Source organism: Fringilla coelebs, assembly GCF_963513975.1.
Source record: "Fringilla coelebs genome assembly, chromosome: 1".
Classification (NCBI taxonomy): domain Eukaryota; kingdom Metazoa; phylum Chordata; class Aves; order Passeriformes; family Fringillidae; genus Fringilla; species Fringilla coelebs.
In genome coordinates, this window is record NC_140028.1 from 30162417 (window position 1) to 30187064 (window position 24648).

A 24648-nucleotide genomic window follows, 5' to 3' on the forward strand; every position below is an offset into this window, starting at 1 on the left:
GTAAGAATTTTTTCACTGATTAGACATGGGAATGGGCTGCTCAGCGAGGTGATGGTGTCACTGTCCCTGGAGGTGTTTAAGCAAAGATTGGATTTGGCACTTAGTGCTATGGTCTAGTTGACAAGCTGGTGTTTGACTCAGTGACCTCAGAGATCTTATCCAACATAACTGATTCTGTGAACAGGATCTCTTCTGTAGCAGCTTCCTCCTGCCCGTCTCACCAGCTGCAGGCAGGTTGGTTGTCCCTCTCCGCAAGCGAGCCGGTGCCACGCGGTGTCAGCCAGCACAAGCCGAGGTGCAGCAGCACTGCAGAGCCAGGCGCTGCCCTGGAGCCAGGGTACAGCCGGTGAGGGTCTGACCGAGGGGCAGGCTCGGGGCGGGCCGTGCCGCGCTCACCTGTGCGGGCCGTGCCGCTCTCACCTGTGCGGGCGGGGCGGGCGGCGCTCGCTCACCTGGGCGGGACGCGCCGCTGAGTGACGGGCGCGGCCCCGCCCCGCGGGCACGGGCGGTGCCTCCGCTGCCACCCAGGCGGGGGCGGGCGTCGAGCCGAGCCGAGCCGGGTTGGGCTGGGCAGCCGCGACGGGCACCGGGACGGGTGCGGGGCCGCCATGGAGCCCCCGAGGGACCAAGGTAGGGCGGGGGGTGGGCGCTGGCGCTGCGCCCCGGGCGGCTGCCGGCGCTGGCGCGGCGGGGACGGCGGTGGCTCTCGCAGCCCTTCGCTGCTCGGCCCGGACCTGCCCTGCCCAGCCCAGCCCAGCTCAGCCCTGCCGGGCAGCGCTGGGGCCGGGGCGGTGCGGAAGGGGCTGCCCGCGGCCTGGACAAGGCTGCGCCGGCCGTCGGCTCGGGAAATGCGGAACCGGGGCCGGGCGGAGGAGCACGGGGCGGCTGCCGGGGCCCCCAGCCGCGGATGCACGGGCAGCGCATCCCGGCCTTCCCGCGGGCAGAATAAACTTTCTACTTTCACCCTGCAGTAAAAGTAAAGCTCTTCCATTATACGAGCGTGCAACTTTCGATTGACCAGCGCTGTGCGCAGGGTTTGTTCCCTTTTAATTCTCTCCAGCCCGGGGCTGCTCCGCAGCTGGCGGCTCTGTTTGGGCAGCTGTGCCTCGGCCGCTGAGCGGCAGCAGGGCTGGCGCCGCTGTGGCTCTGTGGTGCTTCACTGGTGTGCATTTTGTCTGGGAAGACTGGTGTCCTGCCTGTCGTGGCTGCAACACTCTTCCTAAAACTTCATGGTTTATTGAAACCCAAAAACCTTGGGACTACTTGCCCAGAATAATAGTTGGTGCCCTGATGAAAACTGACATGAACACAAGCAAAGCACTTTCTCTTGCTGTAAAAGCTTATCCCACAGAGGTGTATTGCATTTATCCAACCCATTCATAAATCAGTTGGAGCCTTTTATATGGTGTGGTACTGAACGACACACGCCAGCTGCTCTCCTCTAGATAAGGTAGGGCAGGCTGGGGTCACTTAGTTACCTGCAATAAGCTGGCAGGGCTGCTTGGCCCAGCTCGGTGTCTGCACCTTGGGCTGATTTCATTCAGGGTTTTCCTGCTTGGCATGCTGGGGATGGCAGGAAGCTGCACTTGTGGTGGTTGGGATGTTGGAGGTGCATGAGCTGCTGGAAGTGTACTCCTTATTCTGCCACAGTCAAGCTCTGTGCTCTGCCAGCTGAGCAGGCGCCAACCTTGATTTGCTCCCAGTTAAGTGTTTCGGGGATTGTGTAGTACACTTGTACAATTAACAATGCCTTCTGAGTTTCTTTGTATTTACAGAAAAGGTCAGGCTATCTCTGCCTGACCAGAAGGTAATCTGGTGAGGGGCTGAATCACCTCAGGGAGGTTCTTTCAACCATTTTGAAGTGCTGTGTCTATCTTCAATATAAGTATAAATTAAACAAACAAACAAACCAACCCAACAGACTTCCCCAAAAAAGGAAAGAAAACAGCCCCCAAACCCTATTCTTGGGTACCAACAAACAGAATTGTGCCAGAAAATAGTATGACTGTCAGTTGCTTCAGAATTTTAATTCCAACTGTAGGAGCATTAAAATTGATCTTGAGGCACTCCTATAAAAAAGGCAGAGGTCTTTATTGCAACTGCAGGCTCTTGGACATCTAATGATGGGAAAAGGAAAGTAAAATAACATGGTCTTTTGAAAAAACTTTAGTGACAGTCCTGACACTTACTAGAGGCTTGTTTTGCTGTTGTACTCATTTCTGTTATAAATTGCTTCGTACAAAGAGGGTATTACACCTCAGGATGTTTATCAGAATAGTGTACCTAGTGTGATGTAAGGGACTGTTACAGAGCAAACGTGGTGCAACACCTTCTTCCTCTGCCTTCTTTTTGGAGTAATTATGTGTTTTCTCTTCATGGTGAGGTGGAGATCTGCCAGTACAGTGGGAAAATCTAGACTAGTCAACACACTTGTGCCAGTTAATTAAAGTCTTCTAGTACCCTGCCAATTAGACTTCAAAGACCACCTTCCTTGGCAAACTGGAGTGCTTGCATTGGAAACTGCTTAATGATACAATGTTATTACTCACTAAAGCCAACATATATGGTTAAAGTGTTAAAGTCCAGGCCATCAGGTCCTGTCTCTGGTGCCAGCATAAACATTCTGGATTACCTCTTCCAAACAGGAATTAATTTGTTTAAAATTGCGAGTCAGAGGTTGCACTCTGTTGTTATGGTGACAGCTTTCTCAGATAGCGGTAATTAGGAGGTAGGGAGAAAATCTAGGTTATGGTTAAGACTGCAGCCAAACTAGACAAGGCTAATGCTCCAGGTGTAGAACATGCTTAAGTCTTTCCTTTCTCTTGAACAGTCAGGTTTGGTAGCAATCCTTAAAATGTTGTTCCTAGCCTACCACCAGCAGCATCAGAATCACTGAGCAACTTTTCACTTGAAATGTCTTTGTTTTCAGTGAAGGGATATTTGGACTGGCTGGATGACTCCATGTGATTCTCAGTGCACTCCAAGAGCTCTGGAAACAGGTCTCCAAGTGCTCACAGTCTCTTGCTCTGTGATTACAGGCACCAAAGCAGTAGTGTCAGCTCAAGCCAAATGGATATAATGTTATCCTGAGATGAGGAGACCCTTGTTCTGCTGCTTTGCTTTAACTTGTCATGAACAGAAATCTGATTCACTGTATGGACTTAGTTGCTGAATAGATTAATAACTGCAGTTGTGCATTCACAAAGATGCTGTTGTCCCTTCTTCCTCCCTACTCTCCCCCACCAAAAGAAAGCAAAACAACCAAACCATAACCACACCTCATTTTGCTTGCAAAATGAGTCTCTCTGACTTGCCACTGTTACTGTTGGTGCTCGTACAGTTTAACTGTGGAAAAATAAGGATGAAGCTGCCTCTACAGTGGAAGCAGTGTTCTGAATGAGGAGACTGTGCCACTGAGCTGTCTGACAAACACATGCACCAAAGCACAGTTATCTGGTAATGATCCATCTCCAATGTTGTGTTCAGGGGTTCCTCTTTTGCTTCAGCAACACTTCACTTATGTAATCTGTTGTCTTTCAAAATCTTCAGGCTTTTGTGGTACTTAAAAGGAGACCCAAAACACTATATGTGATTTCTTGAGAGACTGTGTAAGCCTTTCTTTTCCTGAAGCCTTGCTTTGCACTTTCGGGGCTGACAGAATGGACTTTATTATTCTTTTTTGTGCAGAAAGAACTTGTTGCTGGCAGTAGAACAAGGTTTCCCCAATTGTCCTATTGGACAAAGCTGTACCTTTTCCTTCTGCTTTATTTGTTTTCTTATCACTAGGTACTTGCAGTACTGTAGGTATGATTTTTTTTTTTTTCACTTAATGTGCAATTGTGAAATCAAACACTTGTAAGTAAATACAAGTGGACAGCTGTTGTGGGAACTGCAAAGAAAGAATGATTTCACTGAGCTGAGTGTCTGTAACAGTGACTTGAAGATGACAGAAATATTAGAAGACTTACATGAGTAGGTCCCTTGAACAGCAGCAGACTTTAATTTGTTTAGCAAGAAAAGCTGTATTGGTAGGGAAAATCCTGTTCTGACTCAGGCTGAGGGTCCTGATGTTGTGAGGTGGCATTACATAGTTATTTGATGGCATTGCTGTCCTCCTCTCTCAGCCAGTGCATGAATGAGGTACAGAAATGTGGGGGGTCAATGTGCTGTGTTGGAGGGATGCTGGAGCAGCTGATGCACAACTGTTGGGTGGGCAGCTGGAGGCTGGAGCAGTGTCAGCTGTTCCTGCCTTCTGCAGTGCTGGAGCATTGGAGGGTAACTTGAACTCTTCATTCACACTCACACCCACTTCAGTAGGGTATGGAGAAGGGGCCAGCCCAGTGCTCCAACTGTGGAAAGAATCTGCTGCTTGTGGATGGATCTTTTTTCCTGTTGCCTACAATGACTGCTGTCCCAACAGGCAATACAGTCCTTCACTCAGGCAGAGTAAGGTCTGCTCTCACCCTTTTGGCGCAGGGAAAGCTTAGCTAAGAATCTATATCCTTTGATCCTGCAATGAGGCCAAGCTGTAACTGCTCGGGGCTTTTAAAATCCAACATGAAACTGATGCAATTCCTTTTTATTCCAGTTTCCCACACTTTTAAGCAGCCCACGAGTTCCCTCTTTCTCCCACTGCGAATGCCCCCCAAAGCAATGGGAGGCCTTGGAGGCTCAGGCTGACGTTTCTGGCCTAAAATAAAGCACACCAACTCGGCTTTGGTTTAAGAAAGTGCTGGTGGAGGCAGAACAAGTGCCTTGCTCTGCTTGATCTGGATGTTTTGTGGCTGAAGTGGGAACAGCTGGTTTTCATGGCTGAAAGTTGGCTGCCATATGTTAACACCTCTCCTGGCCTGGGCACGAGTGCTGTTGAGCTGCTATGAACTGTGCTTGGAGGCTGCAGAGCACAGCCTCTTCCATCTGCAGGGGCTGTCAATAACCACATACTGCACTACTCTGCCTTGGGAAGGTTATCTCTAGTCATTTTTAAGTCATTCATATCTCTGTTCATGCTTCTGTCTATCTTGTACCTGCATTATTTCCCTTTGTCTTCTATAGCTGCTGAATACAGCAGCCTTTGACTAGCAACTTCTGCTTAGTGAGCCAGATGTCAGTATAGTCCCAGGAGGAGCTGGGTGATAAAGGAGGTGGGTGCTGGGGCTTCTGATGCTTTCTGCCATGCACTGACCCTGCTGGGTAAGGACATCACCAAATCTGCTTTGGCTACCTGAGTGTTGTAAAGGCTGTGAAGACTTTGTCTCATTTCTTCACAACTGTTTGCTCCTTTAACAGGAAGATGTTCTGGCAGTTTTTATTGGCAGGAAGTCCCTCAGCCAGCATAGAGAAGTCTTGCAGGAAAACAAGGGACTAGATTTGCCATGTAAAATCACTGAGCTGTTTGTGGATTGTTGATTCCTGAGGGTGCTGGACATTGCTGCAGGTAAGGGAGGATATGTGCTATATCTCTTCAAAAAGTGATGTTTCCATGGCAGCAGATACAGTGCAGGGAGCGTTCTTGAAAGCCAATGTCTTGACCAGTTTTCAAAAGAAAATAATCCAATCTCCTCCTTCTTTAATAAGAAAGAGCAACAGTGTCGTTTGGTGAGCCCTGTGCAGCAGACACCTGATGGGTATGGGGTTTTTGTGCTTTTACAAGATGCTCCAGGTAGGAGAATAATGGCCCCACTATTGTCTCCACTGGAGTCTTTGTAATATGGGCACTTCTAATTTGAGATTTCCTATATAGAGGAAGGGAGGTGTTTACCCTTGTTCTTTTAATATCCTGCGGTGATTAAGCAGAAAAATGTCAAACAAAGGGTGACTGAAAGGGAAAGCAAGCATTAAGTGAGATTAAGCACCAAATTGAAATGCTCTTGTTCAGCCAACACAGTCACTCTGTATCAGCTTCAATTTAAGTCTCCAGAGGGACACTTTTCTCTCCTGTTAAAGGTGGAGAGTGTCTCCAAAATTGCTCATATTTGGGTGTGTTAGTCAGAGCGATTGGGAACCTTCACTCAAAAACTTTGTATTGGAGGACAGGCTTTCTACTGCAAGCCTTCTCTTTTGAAAAAGGCTGCAGTAACAGACCAGCTACCCAGAACTTTCTAATCTGGATCTCTCCTGAAGGTTCAGTGTCACTCCTGTCTTTTCCTCTTACTTGTCTTCCTCCTTTTCCTCTGCCTCCAGTTAAGGGATCAGAAGTGAAAGAATATATGGCTGTGGGTTGGCTTTGGCTGTTTGGCAGGTTGATACCATGAGTCAGGCTAACTGGTCTGGAATATCCTTGCCCTGTTATGAAAACACTTCTTTCTGGCAGAGGTGTAGATGGCTGTATGGATTTTCTGCTAGTACAAGTACAGCTACAGGAGTCTGCAGCCACTTGTCCCTGGGTGGGGTAGGGGGAGCAGCACAGCACTGGCTGCCCGCAAATGCTGGTGTGTGGAAAAATGCTCACTGTGCTGTTCCTTGCTCCTGAGCAGAAAGGGGTGGATTGATGCTATCTGGAGAGAAACCAGCACTACTGCTGTGGTGTGAATGCTGTCACTGAAAGAGGCAGCTTTCCTGTTTTGCAAGCTGACTTCTCTATTCCAGAGTGTGAGAGCAGAGCAGTAGGTGTCCTTTGATGCTGACTGACCATGGAGTGGCCCAGCAAGTGCTGCCTTGGCCAAGCCTGGAATGCTCCCTTTTCTGCAGAACTGAGATCTATAGGTACATGCTGTGACACGTGTGGTTTGGAGTGACAGGCTTCTGAACTGCCCCTCTCCTGCCTGTAGCCTTCCAGCAGAACAACAAATGTGTATTGTGCTTAAAAACTTCATTGATAAAGAGGAAGCACACCTTGTGTGTGTACATGGAAAAGAAAACCTGGTTATTGTTAGTGTGATTGAAATTTTAGCAGTCTAATTCAATAATTAGTTTAGAAAAATACTGTAATGCAGATGAAGTCTTAGTAATAATAAAGCTAACATACAAACTTGGTTTCTGCACCTTTTTCTTGATGGTTTATTCATCCTTCCCCTGGCTTCTGAGGCTGTTAGTATCATTTTGGTGGTGGCAGGGGTATTAGAGCAAGTTGTCATATTGTGACTCCTTTTCTGGGAGAACTAGGATTGTGGTGGTTTCTTCCTCAGTGTAGGATGCACTGGAATCCTTCTGTTACATTTGCTTTTTACATATCTGCTGCTTCTTTCATGGCTTTGCAAACTGTGTTTCATCCAAATCTATTATATAAAGTGCCTTTTATATATCCTAGATATTATTCCTTTGTTCTCTGTTATCTCTAAAATAGTTTTGTCCAATTGCCCATCTCCACTGGTGACTGATGATTTTCTTACAGCCATGGGATCTCCATTGTCAACCCTGTGCTCCCTTACTTGTACCATGCCTGTATTCTCACATTCTCTGTCTCTACTCTGAGACACACCAAGTAAAACAAACCCACAGGCAAATTAAGAAGGGTAGAAACAGAGCAAGCCTGACAAGTCTCTAGTCCTGGGGCCTTGCAAGCTTGGCTCAAAGCTTATGTTCTGTCACCAGCAATGCCTGTGTTGTACTGTGGAGTAACAAAGAGGCTGGGGAGCACCTGCAGCTTGCTGGGGTGGTGGGTTAGGCAAGCAGAGGCAGAAGAACAGGTATTATTCCTGTTTAGCTTTCCCTTGTCTAGCAGCTAGAGGGAAGTGGTGCTTCATCAGACCCCCTAACCCTTGGACGGAGATGAGAAGATGTGCCAAGGGAGGCAACCTGGGCTGGAGTTGGTGTTTTCAGACAGGTGCTCCTTCTGTGCTTTGCTAGGATTGGACTCTATGTATGGCAGTAATGTTGGTTCATGAGAAAAACCTCAAAAAGGTTGAAAACAAAGCTTTGTAAGTAATGTTTTTTAACTGCTTCTTAGCCTGGCAAAGCTGTATATTTCAGTTATGAGCATCAGGGATGTTGCTTGTGTCTGTTTTGCATTGTTTACTTTTTGCCTAAGGTATTTTAATTAAACTACTAGCAGGCCAAGATGAGCAAGAAGTGATCTTACTCATGCCCCTTTGTCTGTTCTCTCCTAAATGTGTATCACATCATGACATGAGAAAGTCTTGATTAATTTCATGAGGATAGCAGAATTTGAAAGAAACTCCCCTTATGCTTCTACTCGAGTCATCTCTCTCTGATGTTCGTTGCAGTGTTCTACAGCAATCCAGTTCCTGAGAATAACATAGTGGTGGACATTTGCAGCTGCTGCCAGGACAGGTTGCCTTCGAAGAAGGCCATTCAGGAGTACATCAGAGTTCTGATATGTCCCTTGCTTTTCCTCACACAGGTTCCCAGGAATGGGGCTGTACAAGGACTTGCCTATAAGCATCTTTAAAGAAGCTGTCCTTTAAGTAGGAACCAGTACTTCCTACTCGAAAGAAGGGTCTGGGTTATGAAATGGGCACAGCTCCCACTGGCTAGAGTGCACCTTTCTCTCTAGTGTCTGTACTGTTATGCAGAAGAGAAATCCCTTCAGCACATCTCAAAAGTGTTTTGCCTACATCTGAGGAGTCTTGAAAAGCAGGGCGAAGGCAGAGCAGAAAGCCCCCAGATCAATCACTGTTTTTAACCTGCTGACTGCTCAGAGCTGCTTTGATTACTGCAGGCAGAGGTTAGCTCTGTGCCTGCACACACAGAGGCCTCGGTGTGCGTGAGCGGATCACACGCCGCTGTGCAGGCTGTTTCCATAGCACCAAAAAATCTGCGCCAGGCAGTCCCTGAAGAGGCTTTGCTCAGCAGCTGACGTGCATTCAGCACTGAGGAGCATCAGAAGTAGTACCAGCCTAGGCATGGGGTGGGAATGGAGCCTGATTTAAATATTGACTTTCCTGTTGCCAGATGTCACTGTCTTGGCAGAAGGAAAACAGGCTGTTTTACTGCAATGTGCTTTGCTTTGAGCTATGAGCTCTTAAAAGCACCATTCATGCTCTGTTTCGTCTTCTCAGCAAGCTACTTGCAAGTGTTATGTTCCAAAACGTTTTTTTTTTTTTTTACAGGGAGTTTGTTCTTGAGTAAAAGGAAAGACCTGAAATGACTTCTTGTCTTTCTCTTAAGACTGCTCTGGTGCCTGCATGGCAGGTATGTTTTGCCTTCTTGTGCTCTGAGTTGTGACAAGCCTTTTTGTCTGTTGCCTGGGCAGACTCTCTAGGTGCTGTGCAGCTCTGGTATCCCAGGTATGCCATGTAGGGGCCCCTGTGCAGCTCTGGTATCCCAAGTATGTCATGGGCCTTTAAGAAAGGGATGGGTCCACCTGCTGTGTTCAGAGCATTGCCCTGTGGTCTGTCACCACCTCTGGAGACACTTGAGGGAACAGGGAACAGAAGTTCCTGCAGAGGACCCCAAAGAGAACTGTCTGGACATCTGAAGAACATCACAACCCCAGCTTCCTGTTGTCTGAAATGGCAAACTGGTGCTGTTTGCCAAGCAAGTGTTCATCCCTGATCTTCTTGTTGAGCAAGACTGAGCACATTGTGGGTCTGGCTCCCTGCTTCTTCCAGGGCTCAGACCACAGTTGGATCCTTGCACAGTACCTTTCCACCAGCTCCTGGTTCAGGGTGTGTGAGGACCTCAGCCCCAAGCTTGTTGGGGGATCCTGTGAGTCATGGAAGTTGTTGTTTATGTAGTTTAACTGCCAAAAACTCTACTGCACTTCTAGCTGGCTGTTACTGTCATATGATTTAAGTGCAGCAATTTGGAAGGAGGGGAAGACTCTGAAACATTACTCTTATTCTCTCCAATAAAGCAATCCTTAACTGCAGTAAAGATGTGTTTTAGATACCCACTCTAAACTTCCTTGCCTGAAAACTCTGATGAAGTTGCTGCCACTTAAATAACTGTTTATAGCAATCAGTCTTAAATACTAGCATTCCTAAAATACATTTGAATTTCTTTGTGCACTTCTAGTAAATGATGAGGTACAACAGAGACACCTGTCTGTACTTTGTGAACTGCTACTTGAGCTTTGTATATCGAACTTGTTAACACTTGATGTAGCAGAACTAGTGTGGACACTAAGCAGGTAGTAGTATGTTTCTTGGGAAAAGTGAAATGCAGTGACTGAATGGCTCTTTTTGAATATAGTCTTGATTTTTAGATGCAGACAAATTTTCATTTCCTGCCCTTCAGTTTAATCTTTAAATACTCCGTTAACTTACTTGTTTTTGTTTTTCTGGAGGAATCTTTGATTAGTGTAGGGGGAAGAAATCTGTTTTGGACTGTGGTGTCTCTAACAGTTGACTTTTTCCAAAGAAATCAGTCTACTTCAAATACGTTCTTGATTATTCATTTCCAGCAGTGCTGATATTCAATATAAACTTGTTTAATTCTGTTTAATATCAAAGGAGGAAAAAGCCAGCAGCTCACCAGGCACATAAAAAGGGCCAGAGAGGTGCTGCATGTATTGCAGGATGTGGCCTCTCTGTGCTGGGCTGCACTAACTGCCCACTAATTGGGTTGGTTGGAGCACTTCTGTAAAGAAGCAGGAGTTTAATGGCTTTGCTGGTGCATGTATGGGGATCCTTCAGGTTCAAATGTGGTTTTGAGGAGTTGGTTTTAACAGTCCAGCAATCCTGCAGGGATGGTGGTTGGTGCTCTCAGAGCACAGCTGTAATGGTAAGTGAGCCTTCTGCCTAATGGTCCCCTCTGGGTGCATTGCTTAAAACACCAACTTCTGAGCTGCAAGTTGTTCACACTCTTAAGTGTGTAATTTGTTCCTGTAAATTATTCTGAGTTAAGGCAACCTGTGGTATCAGTGCAGGCTGGGGAATGAAGGGGTTGAGAGCAGCCCTGCAGAGAGGGACTTAGACTGGTGCTGGTGTATGAAAAGCTGGGCATGAGTCAACAGTGTGTACTTGCAGCCCAGAAAGCCATAACACATCCTGGGCCTTATCAAAAGCAGCAGTGGCCAGCTGGTCAAGGGAGGTGATTCTGCCCCTCTTCTTGGATCTCATGGGATCCCACCTGGAATATTGTGTCCAGTTCTGTGGTTCCTAGAACAGGAAAAACTTGGACCTATTGAAGCAGGTTCAAAGGAGGGCCATAAAAATCATTGGAGGGGTGGAACACGTATTATATGAGGAAAGGCTGAGAGAGATGAGCTTGTTCAACCTGGAGAAAAGACGACTCCAGGGAAATATTGCTGCAGCCTATCAGTAATAAAGGAGGTTTATAAGAAATATAGCGACAGACTTTTTAGCAGTGCCTGTTGTGATAGGACAAGGGGTAGTGGTTTTAAACTGAAGGAGGGTAGCTTCAGACTAGATATAAAGAAATTTTTTATGATGAGGGTGGTGAAACACTGGAACAGGTTGCCCAGAGAGGTGGTGGATGCTTGATTCCTCAAAACATTGGAGGGTTTTGGTGGTCCACTGGACATTTAGAAGGTCTAATGGAAACACTGGATGGGGCTCTGAGCAACTTGATCTAATTTAAGATGTCCCTAGCAGGGGAATTGAAGCTCTGTTCCAACCCAAACCATTCTATGGTGAAACACAGATACTGACCAAATCTTTAACTGGGAAATTTACACCACCCTTAAAGGATATTTGGTGCATCCTGCTTTGCTAGCTTTGTGTGTGAATTGCAGATAAACATGAGTACTATGGTTCATGAGTAGTGGTGAGCAGGGAGAATTAGTTTCTGCACATTTCTGAACAGTAGGGAGTGAAACCTGTTGGAGTTGCTGCTTTGAAGCTGATTGGTTTCGATTGGCTTCTGTGCCTGTCACTGCGCAGGTTTTTTGGCATGACAGATTTCTGGAAGTTGTATAAGAAGGAAAACAACTTGAGTGTCAACAGAATCAGCAGAGTGATATGCTGAGTACTTCCTCTGTGGTGAGGACATATTTTTGGGATAAATGGCAAAAGGGAGAGCTTTACTGGAGTGAATGTACAGACTGTCATTCTGTGTTAGCACACTGATACATGAAGTCTTTAGTATGTTTCTGTTTCTTATTTACAATTCAAGACCAAGCTTCACCTTGGTGAATCCCAAAAACATACTTCCCGCCCATCCCCAATGAAGAGTATTTTCCTATTCAAAAGCAACTTCTGAGAAAGTGAAAATATGAGAAGAGGGATACAAAAGTCAAAGCAAGACTTCTGTGTTTTGTCAAGAGGAGCTGAGAAGACTTTTTAATATTTTTAGAAGGGAAAACTGATGAATTAAGGATAGAGCAAGTGCCATGTAAAATAACTTCTCTAATCTTCCTGTTCCAAGGTGATATTACTGGAGAGACCTTGTTTGCCCTTCATGCAGGGTGGTGCCAGCAGCATTTCTGAGGGATGTGATGATGGCTTCTTAGTAATAATGCTGGATCACAGCTCCCTGCTACAGGGCACACTTGTGGATTGACAACTGAGGACTAGCAGTATGCAAGGCAGTGTTTCAACTTCCAACTCTTCAATATCCTGGTCAAGTTTTTACCAGAATGAAAAATTGTGGATTGCATTATTCATAGCTGTTTAAGTTCTGAGTTATTCTGAGTAGTTTTTTGTGCTGATGGCTGAGCTGTGATGTGCCAAATCTGATTAACAATAACCTGGGTACCAGCTAGAGCAGTCCTTAACCATAAAGCTTGAAAAGTTTACCAGACTAATCTGTTAAACACAATGGATCCATTAAACTAGGGCATGACCAGCACTCAGAATGGCTATGAATATATATTTTTTTTGTTTGACATTTACAGTTGTGAAATGAGCTCTGTGGTTGTGAATTAGCTTGTGCAATAGGGAGTGATGCTAAACTTAGATTTCACAGAACAGTGTGAAGCTTTATTCTTGGAGTTTGCACTGATGTTCTGTTTCAGGTCAAATACTGTGAGGAGGCAACTTGTGGAACAGTGCAGTTCTGGAGCAGCTGGTTACTAAAATCAGTGGAGGTGTGCTTTCTTTACCAAAAAAAAAAAAAAAAACCCAACCACAAATCCCAACAAAAAAACCCACAAACAACCAAACCCACATTAAACTAAAAAAAACCCCAGTCACCCCCTCCCCTTCCTTTCTTTCATTTCCTGTCTACTTTTAGAGGTGAAGCTCAGTATCCTTCACAGTTCAGTTCTTTAAACCTGCACCTGTCCCTGTAGTTTTCATCACATCAACTGCATTAGAATCAGGAAAAATGCCTGCCTGACTGTGTGTGCATTAGATAGGTCTTTCCAGTTTTGTCCACTATCATATATTTCAGTAAAATGAATAGTTAAACTCATTCTACTTACTTTGGTGTGAAATATAAATAGGGAGCCTGGACACTAATCTATGCTGATATTTAGGAAAATTTTCCTTTGTATGGAATAGGCTGGAACACAGCTATGGTGCATAGAGATGCAATGGTGCATAAATATATGAATGTTGCTTGGAGATCTTGCAAGATTAGTACTTCAATGATCTGAACCTGTGTAGGTTGTTAAAAAGGAAATACAGGTTGCCTGTAATGTCACCCAGCAGCAAAAAGTAGCATGTCCTGTCCAAAATCTGATCTGATGGAGGCAGGTATGCTCAAGTCTTCCAGGGCCTGGGAGTCCTTTAAAGCTTTATACCTTTTTGTGGAATTATCACTGGACAAACTTGCTTGACCCTTATCTTTGCCACCTTCAGCTTTTGGAGTGATTAGGGTTTTATGACTGTCTGTTGATTTATGTGACGGCCTATCTCTCTAGGCTAACAGTTTAATTTAATTTACTGTCCTAGTGTGACTTGGAGTAGGGGCAAATGTCTCTTAACAGGATTTACTTAGCTCAAGCAGCATTAAAAGTCAGTCAAGGACATATCAATCGGATAAAATCTCTGAGTACTTATTAATATAATGGCAGCTTCAGTATTCATAGTAATCTAAAGGTAGATGCATTATCTGCATTGTATTAGAAAAAAATAGCTGGTCAGTGCATTTGGTTTGTTAGTGAATTGCTGCTGGTTCTGCATGCACAGTTGCAGGATTCTCCCTCTTATCTGTTAAATGAGATTAAGAACAGTGCAGAAGTATTCAAGCCCACATCCTGAGTTTGTCCAATTTGCAGGCCTGGCAGGATGTGTCCAAGGTCCTTTAAGTAGTGATAGCTATTGCTCCAAATCCATTCGGAAGCACTCTAGGAATTGGTGCCTCCCAGCTGGATGTGGAATTTAGCAGTATGGGCAAGCAGCAGCCACACTCCATCTGGAACAGGACACTTCAAGCACTGCACAGTTGAATGGGTAACTGGTAAAGTGCTGGACTGTAAAGGAATAGATAATGTGTCTAGTTTGATGCTGCAGGGAAAACAACACAACTTATTTTGGGTTCTCAAGTGAGAGATTCCCAGCAATAGTGAGCTGCTGCACAAGTACTTTATACCAGCAATCTGGTGGTGTGCCATGAGCACTGCTTTGTTAGGTCATACTTCCTTAAGTTTAGGAGGGTGCACTGAAACTCCGCAGTGTGAGAAATATAGATGAATAATAAGAGCTTGTCTTCATTATGGGCTTATCTGCTTGGAAAAGCTGTACCTGGCTCAGTGTCTGTTGTCATCTTTTAGGTACCTTTTAGGCTGATTCTCTGAAGGGTTTGTAGCAAAACGCATTACTGGTCTAAAGGTGTGAATTGACTGGTTGAAGAAGGGGGATCAGGAGCAGGTTCTTATGACCTGAAACATTTCTGGGGCTATATGTCTGTGAATTTATCATACTAGTGCACTTTGCTGCTGACTAGGCAGAGTTTTACAGTTTCACAGATATTTCATACTATGCTCTCAGATAAGCCAACAGCAGAAATGTTAATAGGATTTCTATACAGCTTGCTACTTGCAGTTGCTTGCCTTTGAGAAATTGTACTTTCGGTTTTATGTAATTACACTTGTTTGACAGTACAAGTCAAAATCATAAACTTACTTAGTCAAGTCCTGAGAAGGGAAAAAATCTGGTAGTTTGTCATTATTGCTAAGCAAAAAGTGGATCTTTATCATGGATAGCAGAATAAGGTGCCAGGCTACAGTAGGAGTGCAGCTTAACCATGCAACCAGTAACTTGTGTGTGGTAAAATGAGCAGTACTTCTAGAGAATGTCACTCCTTTTGGTGTTATGTGTGCATCCTTTGTGGAAGCTCACATGGAGATTACTGTGCTCTGACTATTTTGGGGAGATTTGTGTGGTTGTGCTAAAAATGACTGTGTCCTGAGCTGGAAGTGACTTTCCCAGTGCTTCTGAAGGGCAAGCTGACATCTCTAGATGAACTGACATGTGTTTGGAAGCTTTTGTATCAGCATTTTTCTGGGCTGAGGAACTTTGCTACGGGAACCTGAGAGCATGCAGTAGAGAGAGTTACTGGAGGAGTAAAGGAAACTGCACTGGAGTGGAGGAAAAATAAATTGAGGAGTCTGAGAAGGGAATTCAAAGGCTTAACTTGAGCCTAGTTTCCTTGGGTTCTGTACAATTGATAAAGGGTAAAAGGAGGAGAGGCTCCTGCTGAAAGACAGCTTTAATTCAGTGACATGGGTAGTTTATTTGTCTGCTGCAACTTTTTCTTTCTGTACAAGAGTGAACTCTTCCTTCTGCAGAGGCATACATTCACTTCCCTCCTGGAGAAGGGGTGTCAGGGAGAAGTAGATGGCTTTTGTACTTTCCAGGAGCAGCTTCTGTGTCTGGAGTCACATGTCAGGCCCAAAAAGTTGCTTGCTCATTCATTTAGTGAGGGAAGTGTAGGCCTGTCCCTTTTATGAAAATGCAGGAGACTTTTTTCCCCTCTCAGAATCTGTCAGCTTTTTCCTGCAGCCTCGTAACAGAAAACAGTTTAGTCTCTACTGCTGCAAATGCTTTTGCTTCGCTTGTCAGCCGTCAAAATACTCGAGTACACTGGGTAGATGTGCAGAAGTGAAAAGTCTCCCATGAAGTCTCTGTCCATATCTCAATTTAGAAAGTGTGGGAGAAAATACAACTTTATTTTGTCAGCAGGTAGGTATTTGTAAGATAAAGGGTGGGCCATAGACCCGCCCTAAGGCGGGGCGCCGGGACCCCTTGTGTTCCTGGAGAGGTCCCTGGAAGATCCTTGGAGAATCTGGAGGAGCAGCCTGTGACTTATTACAGCCATTGCGTTAATCACAGGATGGTTAGGGTGGGAAGGACCTCTGGAGGTTCAACCACTCTGTTAGGGCAGGGCCACCTGGAGTTGGTTGCCCACCAGGACCATATGACAGAATGGTCTGAGTTGGAAGGGACCTTAGCACTCATCAGTTCAACCCCCAGGCATGGGCAGGGATGCCACCCACTAACTAGATCAGGTTGCTCAGGGCCCATCTAACCTGGCCTCAAACACTTCCAGGGATGGGGCATCTACCACTTCTGGGCAACCTGTTCCAGTGCCTGACCACTCTCTGAGAAAATAATTTCTTACTAATGTCTGATGTAAATTTCTCCTCTTTTAGTTTGACACTGTTCCCCCTTGTCCTGTCACTATTTACCTACAAAGTTCTTCCTCTTTTACAAGTCCCCTTCAGATACTGGAAGGCCACAATAAGGCCTCCCTGGAGTCCTCTCAGGCTGAACCTTCCTCAGCCTGTCATTGTAGGATCTTTCATAGAGAGATCATCTTTGTGACCTTTCTCTGGATCAGCTCTAGCAGGTCAATGCCCTTCTTTGCTCAGAATTTCAGAGCTGGATGCTGTGCTTTAGGTGGTGTCTCACAAGGGCAATATAGAGATGGAGAATCACCTCCTTTGACCTGCTGGTCACTCTGTTTTCAATGCAGCCTGTGCTGTGTTTGGCTCTCTGGGCTGTAAGCACACACTGGTGGCTCGTGTCCGGCTTTTTATTCACCCAAGTCCTTCTCTGCAGGGCTGCTCTCAAGGATTTCTCCCAGCCTGTACTTATATCTGGGATTGCCCTGACTCAGGTGCAGCACCTTGCACTTGGACCTGTTGAACTTAATGAGGTTCTCATGGGCCCCATTCTTGAGTTTCTCCAGGTCCTTCTGGATGGCACCTTGTCCTTCTGTTCTGTCACCTACACAGTGCAGCTTTGTATCATCTACAAACTTGCTGAATGTGCATTTGATGCTATTATCTGTGTAAAGATAGTAAAGACTGCTGGTCCTCGATATCCATGTCCACCTTGATGATCATATCCAGATGGCTTTTGAGTATCTTCAAGAATGGATTTTGTGAAGTACTTACCCTAAACCCTTGTTGCTTGCATCAAATTGTGTGCTGCTTGGTTGCTTCCGTACTTCTGCCCTTGATAGTAAATGATGCAAATTTTGTGCTACATCAAATCCAGGCATCAACTTGGTAATTATATGGTGGGAGCTACTGAGTACCACAAGCAATGAAGATTTTGTTGGTGTTATTAAGGTACTGCTAAAACTACAGCGGGTGCTTTTTTTGGTGTTTTTAATTTCAGATATACAATATATAATTCTGTCTAATGTACAATTGAATTTGCTTTGTTCTTAAAACCTCAGTGTCAGTTTCATGGTGGGACCTGGTAACATCGAGTGGGGATGGTGGACTTTCCTGGTGCTGCTTTTCAGAAATGGAGGCTCCGGGATGCTGTGTTAAAAGAGGGAGGTTTGCTTTAAGAGTGTAGAAGAGTAGTTTTGTCTTCTGAGGGAGGCTGGGAGTCACTCCAGAGTCACTCAAGTAAAACTTTTAATTAGATTGCAAGGTTACATACTGAAACTTTGCTTGAGACAATCCCATTTCTGCACTGCAGTGTTCCTAATCTTTTCTAGCAATCATCTAGCTGCAGCTCAGCACTGTTTCTTTACATTTTTGACAGGCTCAGTCTCTTGCCTGAGGGATCAGAGTCTATAGAGAATGGCAGCATAACTGGGATAAATGGCTGAAGTGAAATAACTAAATGCATTCCTCTAAAATCTACCTGACAGTGTTTTGAATCTGTTAATCTCACTTGGAAGTGTTCCTCTGTGTTTGCAGGCTTTGATCTGATTTCTCCAAAGTCAGTGCAAACTCTGATCACTGGTTCTGGGGTGGTACTCTGTCCTTTGGCCTGGTCCTTTTCCGTCAATTGGAAAGCTTTTCACCTGTTACTGTTGGAGCTGACAAACATGACATTTGAGCACTGTTTGAGACACACGACTTTGTCATAAATCTGGGATTTCTGCCTAATCTTCTAAATGCTGAAGCACTTGCAAGGTAGTAGAGAATATGTGCAAATATAGAGAATTTTGTCTGACATGAATGGGTTAAGTATTTTACTGTAGTATCAGCTTGTCTAGTCGCAGGATATGCTGGAGCGTGGATGTACTCCCTCACAAGAGCTCAGGAAATTAGTCTGAGTTTATAATTGGATTGAGAGGAGAGACAAGAACTGCTGCCTTCGCCAAGACATGCGTCAGCTGTCTGAAATAGTGTGGGCTGAGACTTTGGTTTAAGAGAAGAGCAGCACTGGCAACCCCTTGATCCCTACCTGTAACATTTGCAAGTGTTTGTGTTGCAGGGAGATACATCTTCAAAGAGGCGGTGATTGTTGCTGGTGGTTTTTTCTTTGGGTTTTTTGTTTTTATAAGAATAAGTGAAGGCAGCACTTAGGCTAAAGAAAGTGCTGGAGAAGATATTTCTGTACAAAGAACTGTACTGAATGATGTAGTTGTATCAGGCAGAGCTTGTCCAGAGAAAGCATGTGGGGGAGGCTGAAGTACTGAGATGAATACCATGGTGTTGAGTTGTACCCTGCTAGAAGACAGCAGATACTTAACCCCTTCAGCCACATTCTGCTGACCTTTACTAACGGGGCTGCAGAAGCCTGTGCTTGTACTGTTCAGGAATTGCTGTAGCTGTGCAGCTCCATTCATGTCATGCACAAATCTCAGGGGAGTGAAAGAAGTGTCTGCTGGTAAAGGAAGGGGAGAGAGCACAATATGATAGGAGCACTAATGTACAAATTTCAGGCTTGTTTAGTCTTTGGGCTTCTGTCCTCTTGCTTCACAGCATCTTTTTCTCTTAATGCAGTTTTAAGGCCTCAGATCAGGTGCTGAAAGGCTTTACTTGTCTGTAAACTGGTAAGACTTTTAAGATCAAATTGATGCTACAGAATCTAGATTGGCTTAAGATGCTTAAGTAGATTTATGGCTCTTAAAATGGCTTATGCCATATAAAACTGTTGGAGTGGGGAGAGGAGCCTGACTGTTGCTGCCTGATTGGAATCTGCCTGGGAAAGATGGGGGTGGTGGAAGACCACCTGGCTGGAAGTCTTTGCCCCAGACACACTTACTGGAAGGCCTCTTATCAATCTTGCCTCTTAGCAGACTTCAGAAGTTAAAATTCAAACCAAGTATAGGCTGAGAAGGCAACTGAATCTCCACAGGCAATGTTGAAATAAGAGACTGAATCTTTTTGCTATGCCCCCACAGAGCAAGTGCTTCTTGCGCCTCTTCCCCCTCTTTATCAACAAAGTCTTCCCATCCTTTTCCCCCATTTTCTTTTGCTTGCTTAAGTGCTGGAGTCACGATAGCCTTGCCAAAAGTATGAGCTGTGGTGCACAAGTTTGGCAGCTCCGGGTATAATCAGGACACAAACACAGGATGTTCAATGTGGTGAAGGTGCCTGTGTAACAGCAGAACTCAGAGCAGATCTTGTGGATTGTTATTTGGATAGCTTTGTCCAAAATATTGTTTAGATCATGTCCTAGGGTAGCTTCTGCATTCCTCCAATCCTGAGGCATGAGTAGTAGCCTTTCATGAGTTTAACTGTTTGTATTAAACACTAATGAATACATAGCTCAGTTTCTTCAAAGCCCAGAGGTGGTACTCATTCATACTTCCTCAGGAAATTTCATCCTACTTCTGTAGGGAAAGAAGGATATAAGGTTTCCAGGTATAAACTATTGTTCTGCTAGACCTCTATGTGGGAAAAGCAGCTTCTCCACAAGGCTACCATAACATCCTATCCTTGCTTAACTGCCATCAAGGTAGAAGTGCTTCAATACTATATTGCATTGCTTAAATTGTTGCTAGAGCCTTAGGTTAAGGTGGAAGCTACAGACCTTCGTAGCAGGTGCTAGGTGAAGAAAGAACCATGCCTGAGATTAAGCAGGCAAATATCTGGTAAATGGTGTTTGCTCAAATTCAACAGCTTTTCTAGCTGTGGAGGGAATTCCCTTCCTTATGATTCACGAGGTGCACAATCGGTACTGACTGTTAATGCTAAATAGTTACCTGGGAAAGCTTTAAGTACACTCTGTAACCTTAACAGGAGATTACACCTCTATAACCTTAAGAGGAGATTACAACATAGTTAATGGTAGGAATTGTGATGGTAATGCTTTGCTGAGGCTTGCCAAGCCTTCCTCAGACACTTTGTGACATTCAGTTGAACTTGTCAGTGATTGGTTCAAGCATCCTTGACAGAAGGTATGTATCTACCTTTGTGGTAGTCTCTCAGACACCAGCTTCTAAAATGCCATAGATGACTAAGTACTAACCTCTAATTTATCCTGAGGTGTTAAGGGGAAATGAATCCATGTTCTGGAACAGGAAAATCTTTGCTTTTAATCTCTTGCATAGTAAGCAAAAAACCACTGCTACTTGGCTCTGGAACAGCTCTTTCCTTAGGCTTCAGGATCATTGCAGTTACTGCCTCGCAGCTGGTATCTGCAGTAATAACCAAGGTACACAGTAAAACTGCATTTGCAATGCAGGGCAAAGAAGAGAGATACTCAAGGATTAATGGTTAATTATTCTAAGCCATGTAACAGAAGCCTAAACTTAAACTTCAGCACTGAAATGTGTGTGTCTTGCCCTGGGAAGGCAGCATCCATCTATTAGGGTATGGCTCTACAGTCTCAGTTCCACTTCCAGCCAGCTGCAAGTGCTTTGACTTATTGTGAAGAAGAAGCCCGTCCAGCAGGATATTTTGGTCATGGGAGGGCCCTTTTGAAAGGCCTCATAATGTGCCTGTTTTCATAGTGTACAGAAATCTTGATTGCTGCTAAATCAAGAGCTGCTAAACTGGTCAGAAAACTTCACACTGCAGAGAAAGACCTTGCTGCTTGGTTCTGTGCAGCTGCTGTTTGTCATCCCCATCCTGCTTTGTTTCCTTAGGCTATCACTTGAATTTAGAAAATCCCTTGGAGAGAGATTCATTCCTCCTCCAAATGCACCACAGCGAGCAGAACCTATCTTCTTTAGACTGGCTCTGGGCAGTATGGGGGAATGCTGCCTTCCTCTGCTCTGAATCCCTGTATGCGCTAAGGAACTACTGGGGAAGAAGCAGATAAAAGGATTGTTATGGCTGGCAGGGGATCTCTTAAAACTAGAGATTGTCTTCCCTGAAGCAGATGAGTTAGGAATGACAGTCTAGAAGTTGTCCTACAGCAGGTTTTGAAGGGTGGACTGCAGTCCTTTCTCTTTACAGAGAGATTGACTTGTACTTCAGTTTGAAGACCATCAAATTTTCCTAAGTGATGAGGAAGGAGCTTGTTCAGCAAAACAGCTTCCTTCATCTCCAGGTAGGATTTGTACCTGAGAAAAGTGAGGAGCAACACTCCTGTAAACTCCAGCAGGTAAGAGAGCAGGAGGCTGATGTGTTTAGGTGATGTGTTTGGTAGGTGTTGTAGCAAGCAACCCATCTGTATGGCCACTATAATTGAGCAAAGAGAGGAACTTGAAGTAAGGAGCACTTGTATGGTGTCCCTCTCTTGGCAGTGACTTTGGAACAGTAATATATCTGTAATATTTCTAAAAACTACAGATTGTCTTGGGTGACTTCCAGGCTTGTGCTCAGGCTATGCATAAGGAGGAACAAAAGCAGAATTCAGCCTCTCAGGTGGAGGCTCAGATTTGTAATTCAGCAAACCTTCCCTGTAAGCCAAATGTATGATCCAGCAGTGGGCCACATCCCAGATGTGTCTGTGACTACACTGAAGAGGTGTTGGAGAGTTTGGCCCATACAGATTTCTGTAAGTAGGGGTGGCAGGCCAGGTCAGTGGTTGAGACTGGCAATCCAGATGTCTCTAGGGACATGAAACCAACTTGTGCACTACAAAGATGTAGGAGATTTTTTTGAATGGTGGGTAAATCTGAATGTAGGGAATTTCCTGTAAAAACAAGAATGTCATGTTTGCTTCAGGAAATGCCTAGGAAACTGTATTCTTGATTGTTAGCAGGGATCAACAGATTTTCAAAAGGGGTTCTTTTTCTTAGAATAGCTACTTGCAGTTGTAACTAGCTAGCACTGACCAGTGTTAAAGTGAATGATTTGGGTTTGGAAAAAGTCCTAGGGTGTAGCCTCCCCTTCTCTCTCTCTCTCTCTCTGTTGGGAGATTGATAGTAGAAAACACCCAACTCTTTGTGTGCCACATCTGATAACTTGTCATTTTGCCTAACCCAGTTAGCACAACTACTGCCTGAGACTTTTGCACAGAAGGCAGCCCCTGACTGCTGACTTATACAAGGCAAAGCTGTGAAGCACAATCTGTAGCCGTTCATATTAACAAACTTGGTTAATAGAGTATATTATTACTGTAGCTGTGTTAGAGTTCTCTGCTGCCTCTGGATGCTTTAACTACAATCTGTGACCAAAGCTTTGACCTTTGCCAGATGAATTTTGCAGTATTTCTGGCAGTTGTCACAGCCATGTGTCAGAAATGCAGGGGGGCATTCTATTTTCTTCTTTTCAGTAGGTTTAGAAAATAGCAGAGACCTGTGTTTCAGGCTCCAGCACTCTCATTGTTACGAACCTGCAGGTACTCTGCACCTGCAGAAGTGAATGTAGGTCTTTAGCCTAAAGGATCTGCTTTTTAATTAGCTGGAAGGTCTGTTCCTGTGGCAACTGACTGACTGCAGTGGAAATGGGAAGTTAAAATTCCAGAAGAGGTGTGCTTTCCTTCTCACATGCCCAGGGATTACTTTGCTTGGACTTGATTTTGGAATGCTGCGAGGTTGCTTCACTGCTCTGAAATAATGCCTGATCATCTCTGTCTTTGCTGTGCAGGAAAAGATTAACTTCCATTTGATTATGCTCCTCTGTGTACAGGCTGCAGTGAAGATCCCAGGTGAAGGTGTGGGGTTTAGGAGGAAATTGTTGCTCAGCTCTAAAGGTGATCTACATTGCTAATAGCCTTGTGTTTTCACTGAAGGAAGCTGACCTTGGAATAAAAATAAAACAATGTAGTGAAGTGCTGCAAAACTGTGCTGAGTGCCTCTTTTAGGTAAGAAGCATTTTTGCTTCCCAGAGTTGAATCTTAAAGGCCTGGCATGAAGTCAGATGGCTTATGTAAGTTGATCTTTCTTTATGGTGTGTGTGTCAAAACATAAATACATTTCAGGCGATGCGTTACTGCTGTTACTGGCTGCTCTAAACAATGCTGGTTGAAGCACCAAGGACATGGGACAGTGTACTTCATAAATTTTTCACAACCCCCTCCCCCAAACAAAACCCCCTCAGACCCAGATATGTTTAGCCTCATGAGCAAAAGTCATAATGCACATTAGAACATTCATCAATAAATCTAGGTGGTGTTTATAGGCCAGCCTTCAGAGAGGAGTGCCGCTCTCTCCTATTCTCAACTTGCACTATGGTGTGATACCTGGGCAGCAGAGACTGAGTTCTCACTAGTGGTTATTACACTGATAGAAGCAGCTGGAGAAATAGCTATGCACACAGAATTTTCCATTAATCAGAGGAAAAAGTCCAACACAGATGGTATATAGGATAGATTACGGCTGGTAATCCTTTTGTGTCCTAGAAGATTAAGGATATCCTGGTGTAGCTGCAGTCAGCTGACCTTTTTTTATTTAAACGACTGAACACAGTTGATGCAGTTCTGCAGAGGACCAAGGCTCTTCCAGAAGCCATGAGTGGTGCACTGTGAATGTTTGTTAAAGGAACGGTCTGTTTAAGTCCAGCCTCAGTTATAAATTTACAGGAACTTAACTTTGTGCCATGTAAACAGCAGCAGCTACAGGATGGCTAAGAAATCACTTGCTAGACAGCTCTATCATATGTAGCAGAGCTGAATTCTCTGAGGAGGCACAGGGAGTGTCATGTGGAGAAATGGAGGGTTTCTGAATCCTGCTGTCTGGGTTGCCCCAGAGAGCAAAGATGAATGCTTCATTGGAAGAGGAGGATGGCTGCGCGCACTGAACTGTCTGGGTCTGGCATGGATCTTTATGAGGATTACAAATCCCCCTTCGATTTCAATGCTGGAGTGAACAGAAATTATCTTTACTTGTCGCCTGGCATAAACCTTTCTCCACCTGGATCACCTACACTGGCAAAGTCTGGTAACTTCCTTCTCTTCCTTCCTTAAAAATCTGTATGTGAAATGCTTAGCAGTTAATACCTGTAAAATTTTCAAATTAAAAATCTATAAAAGTTGGCCTCCTGTTAATTCTGGGAGTGTGTTAGCTTCAGTGTGTCATGTAGATAATATCTCATGTGTTATACGATTATCAGCTTTACATTGTTTGTTATTTATTCAGCAGAAAGGCGGATTGAGGGAAAATGAAGTGGCAAAAACAATTAGGAACAAAACTTCTGCAAGACTGGAATAATTTGCCTAGTTTAACTATTAGATTTTTACAGGGGTGGAGGTAGAAATTGCATTTTTAGTAGGACTTCAGAGCTCTGGATAGTCTAAAATCTGCTTTTGCCTTAATACTGAAAATCTCACTGATTAATGAAAATGCCCTCTAAAACCTTTATTCCATTCC

The 24648-nt window shown here is 44.6% G+C and overlaps 1 protein-coding gene across 5 annotated transcripts in view; it reads left to right on the forward strand.

Annotated features, from left to right (window-relative positions):
* Positions 1–534: 534 nt before the first annotated feature.
* LOC311160542 (tumor protein D52-like) overlaps positions 535–24648 on the forward strand; it is a gene marked incomplete at its 5' end in the record, with an annotated part of 123690 nt that continues 99576 nt past the window's right edge. For 2 of the 5 annotated variants that reach the window (XM_084217412.1, XM_084217410.1), the window contains one exon: positions 535–630. In XM_084217412.1, the coding sequence (XP_084073538.1) occupies positions 609–630 (22 nt within the window). Of the gene's footprint in view, positions 631–8815; positions 9094–24041; positions 24220–24648 lie in introns of those variants that run through there. The other 3 variants (XM_084217411.1, XM_084217408.1, XM_084217409.1) reach the window with 3 other exon arrangements.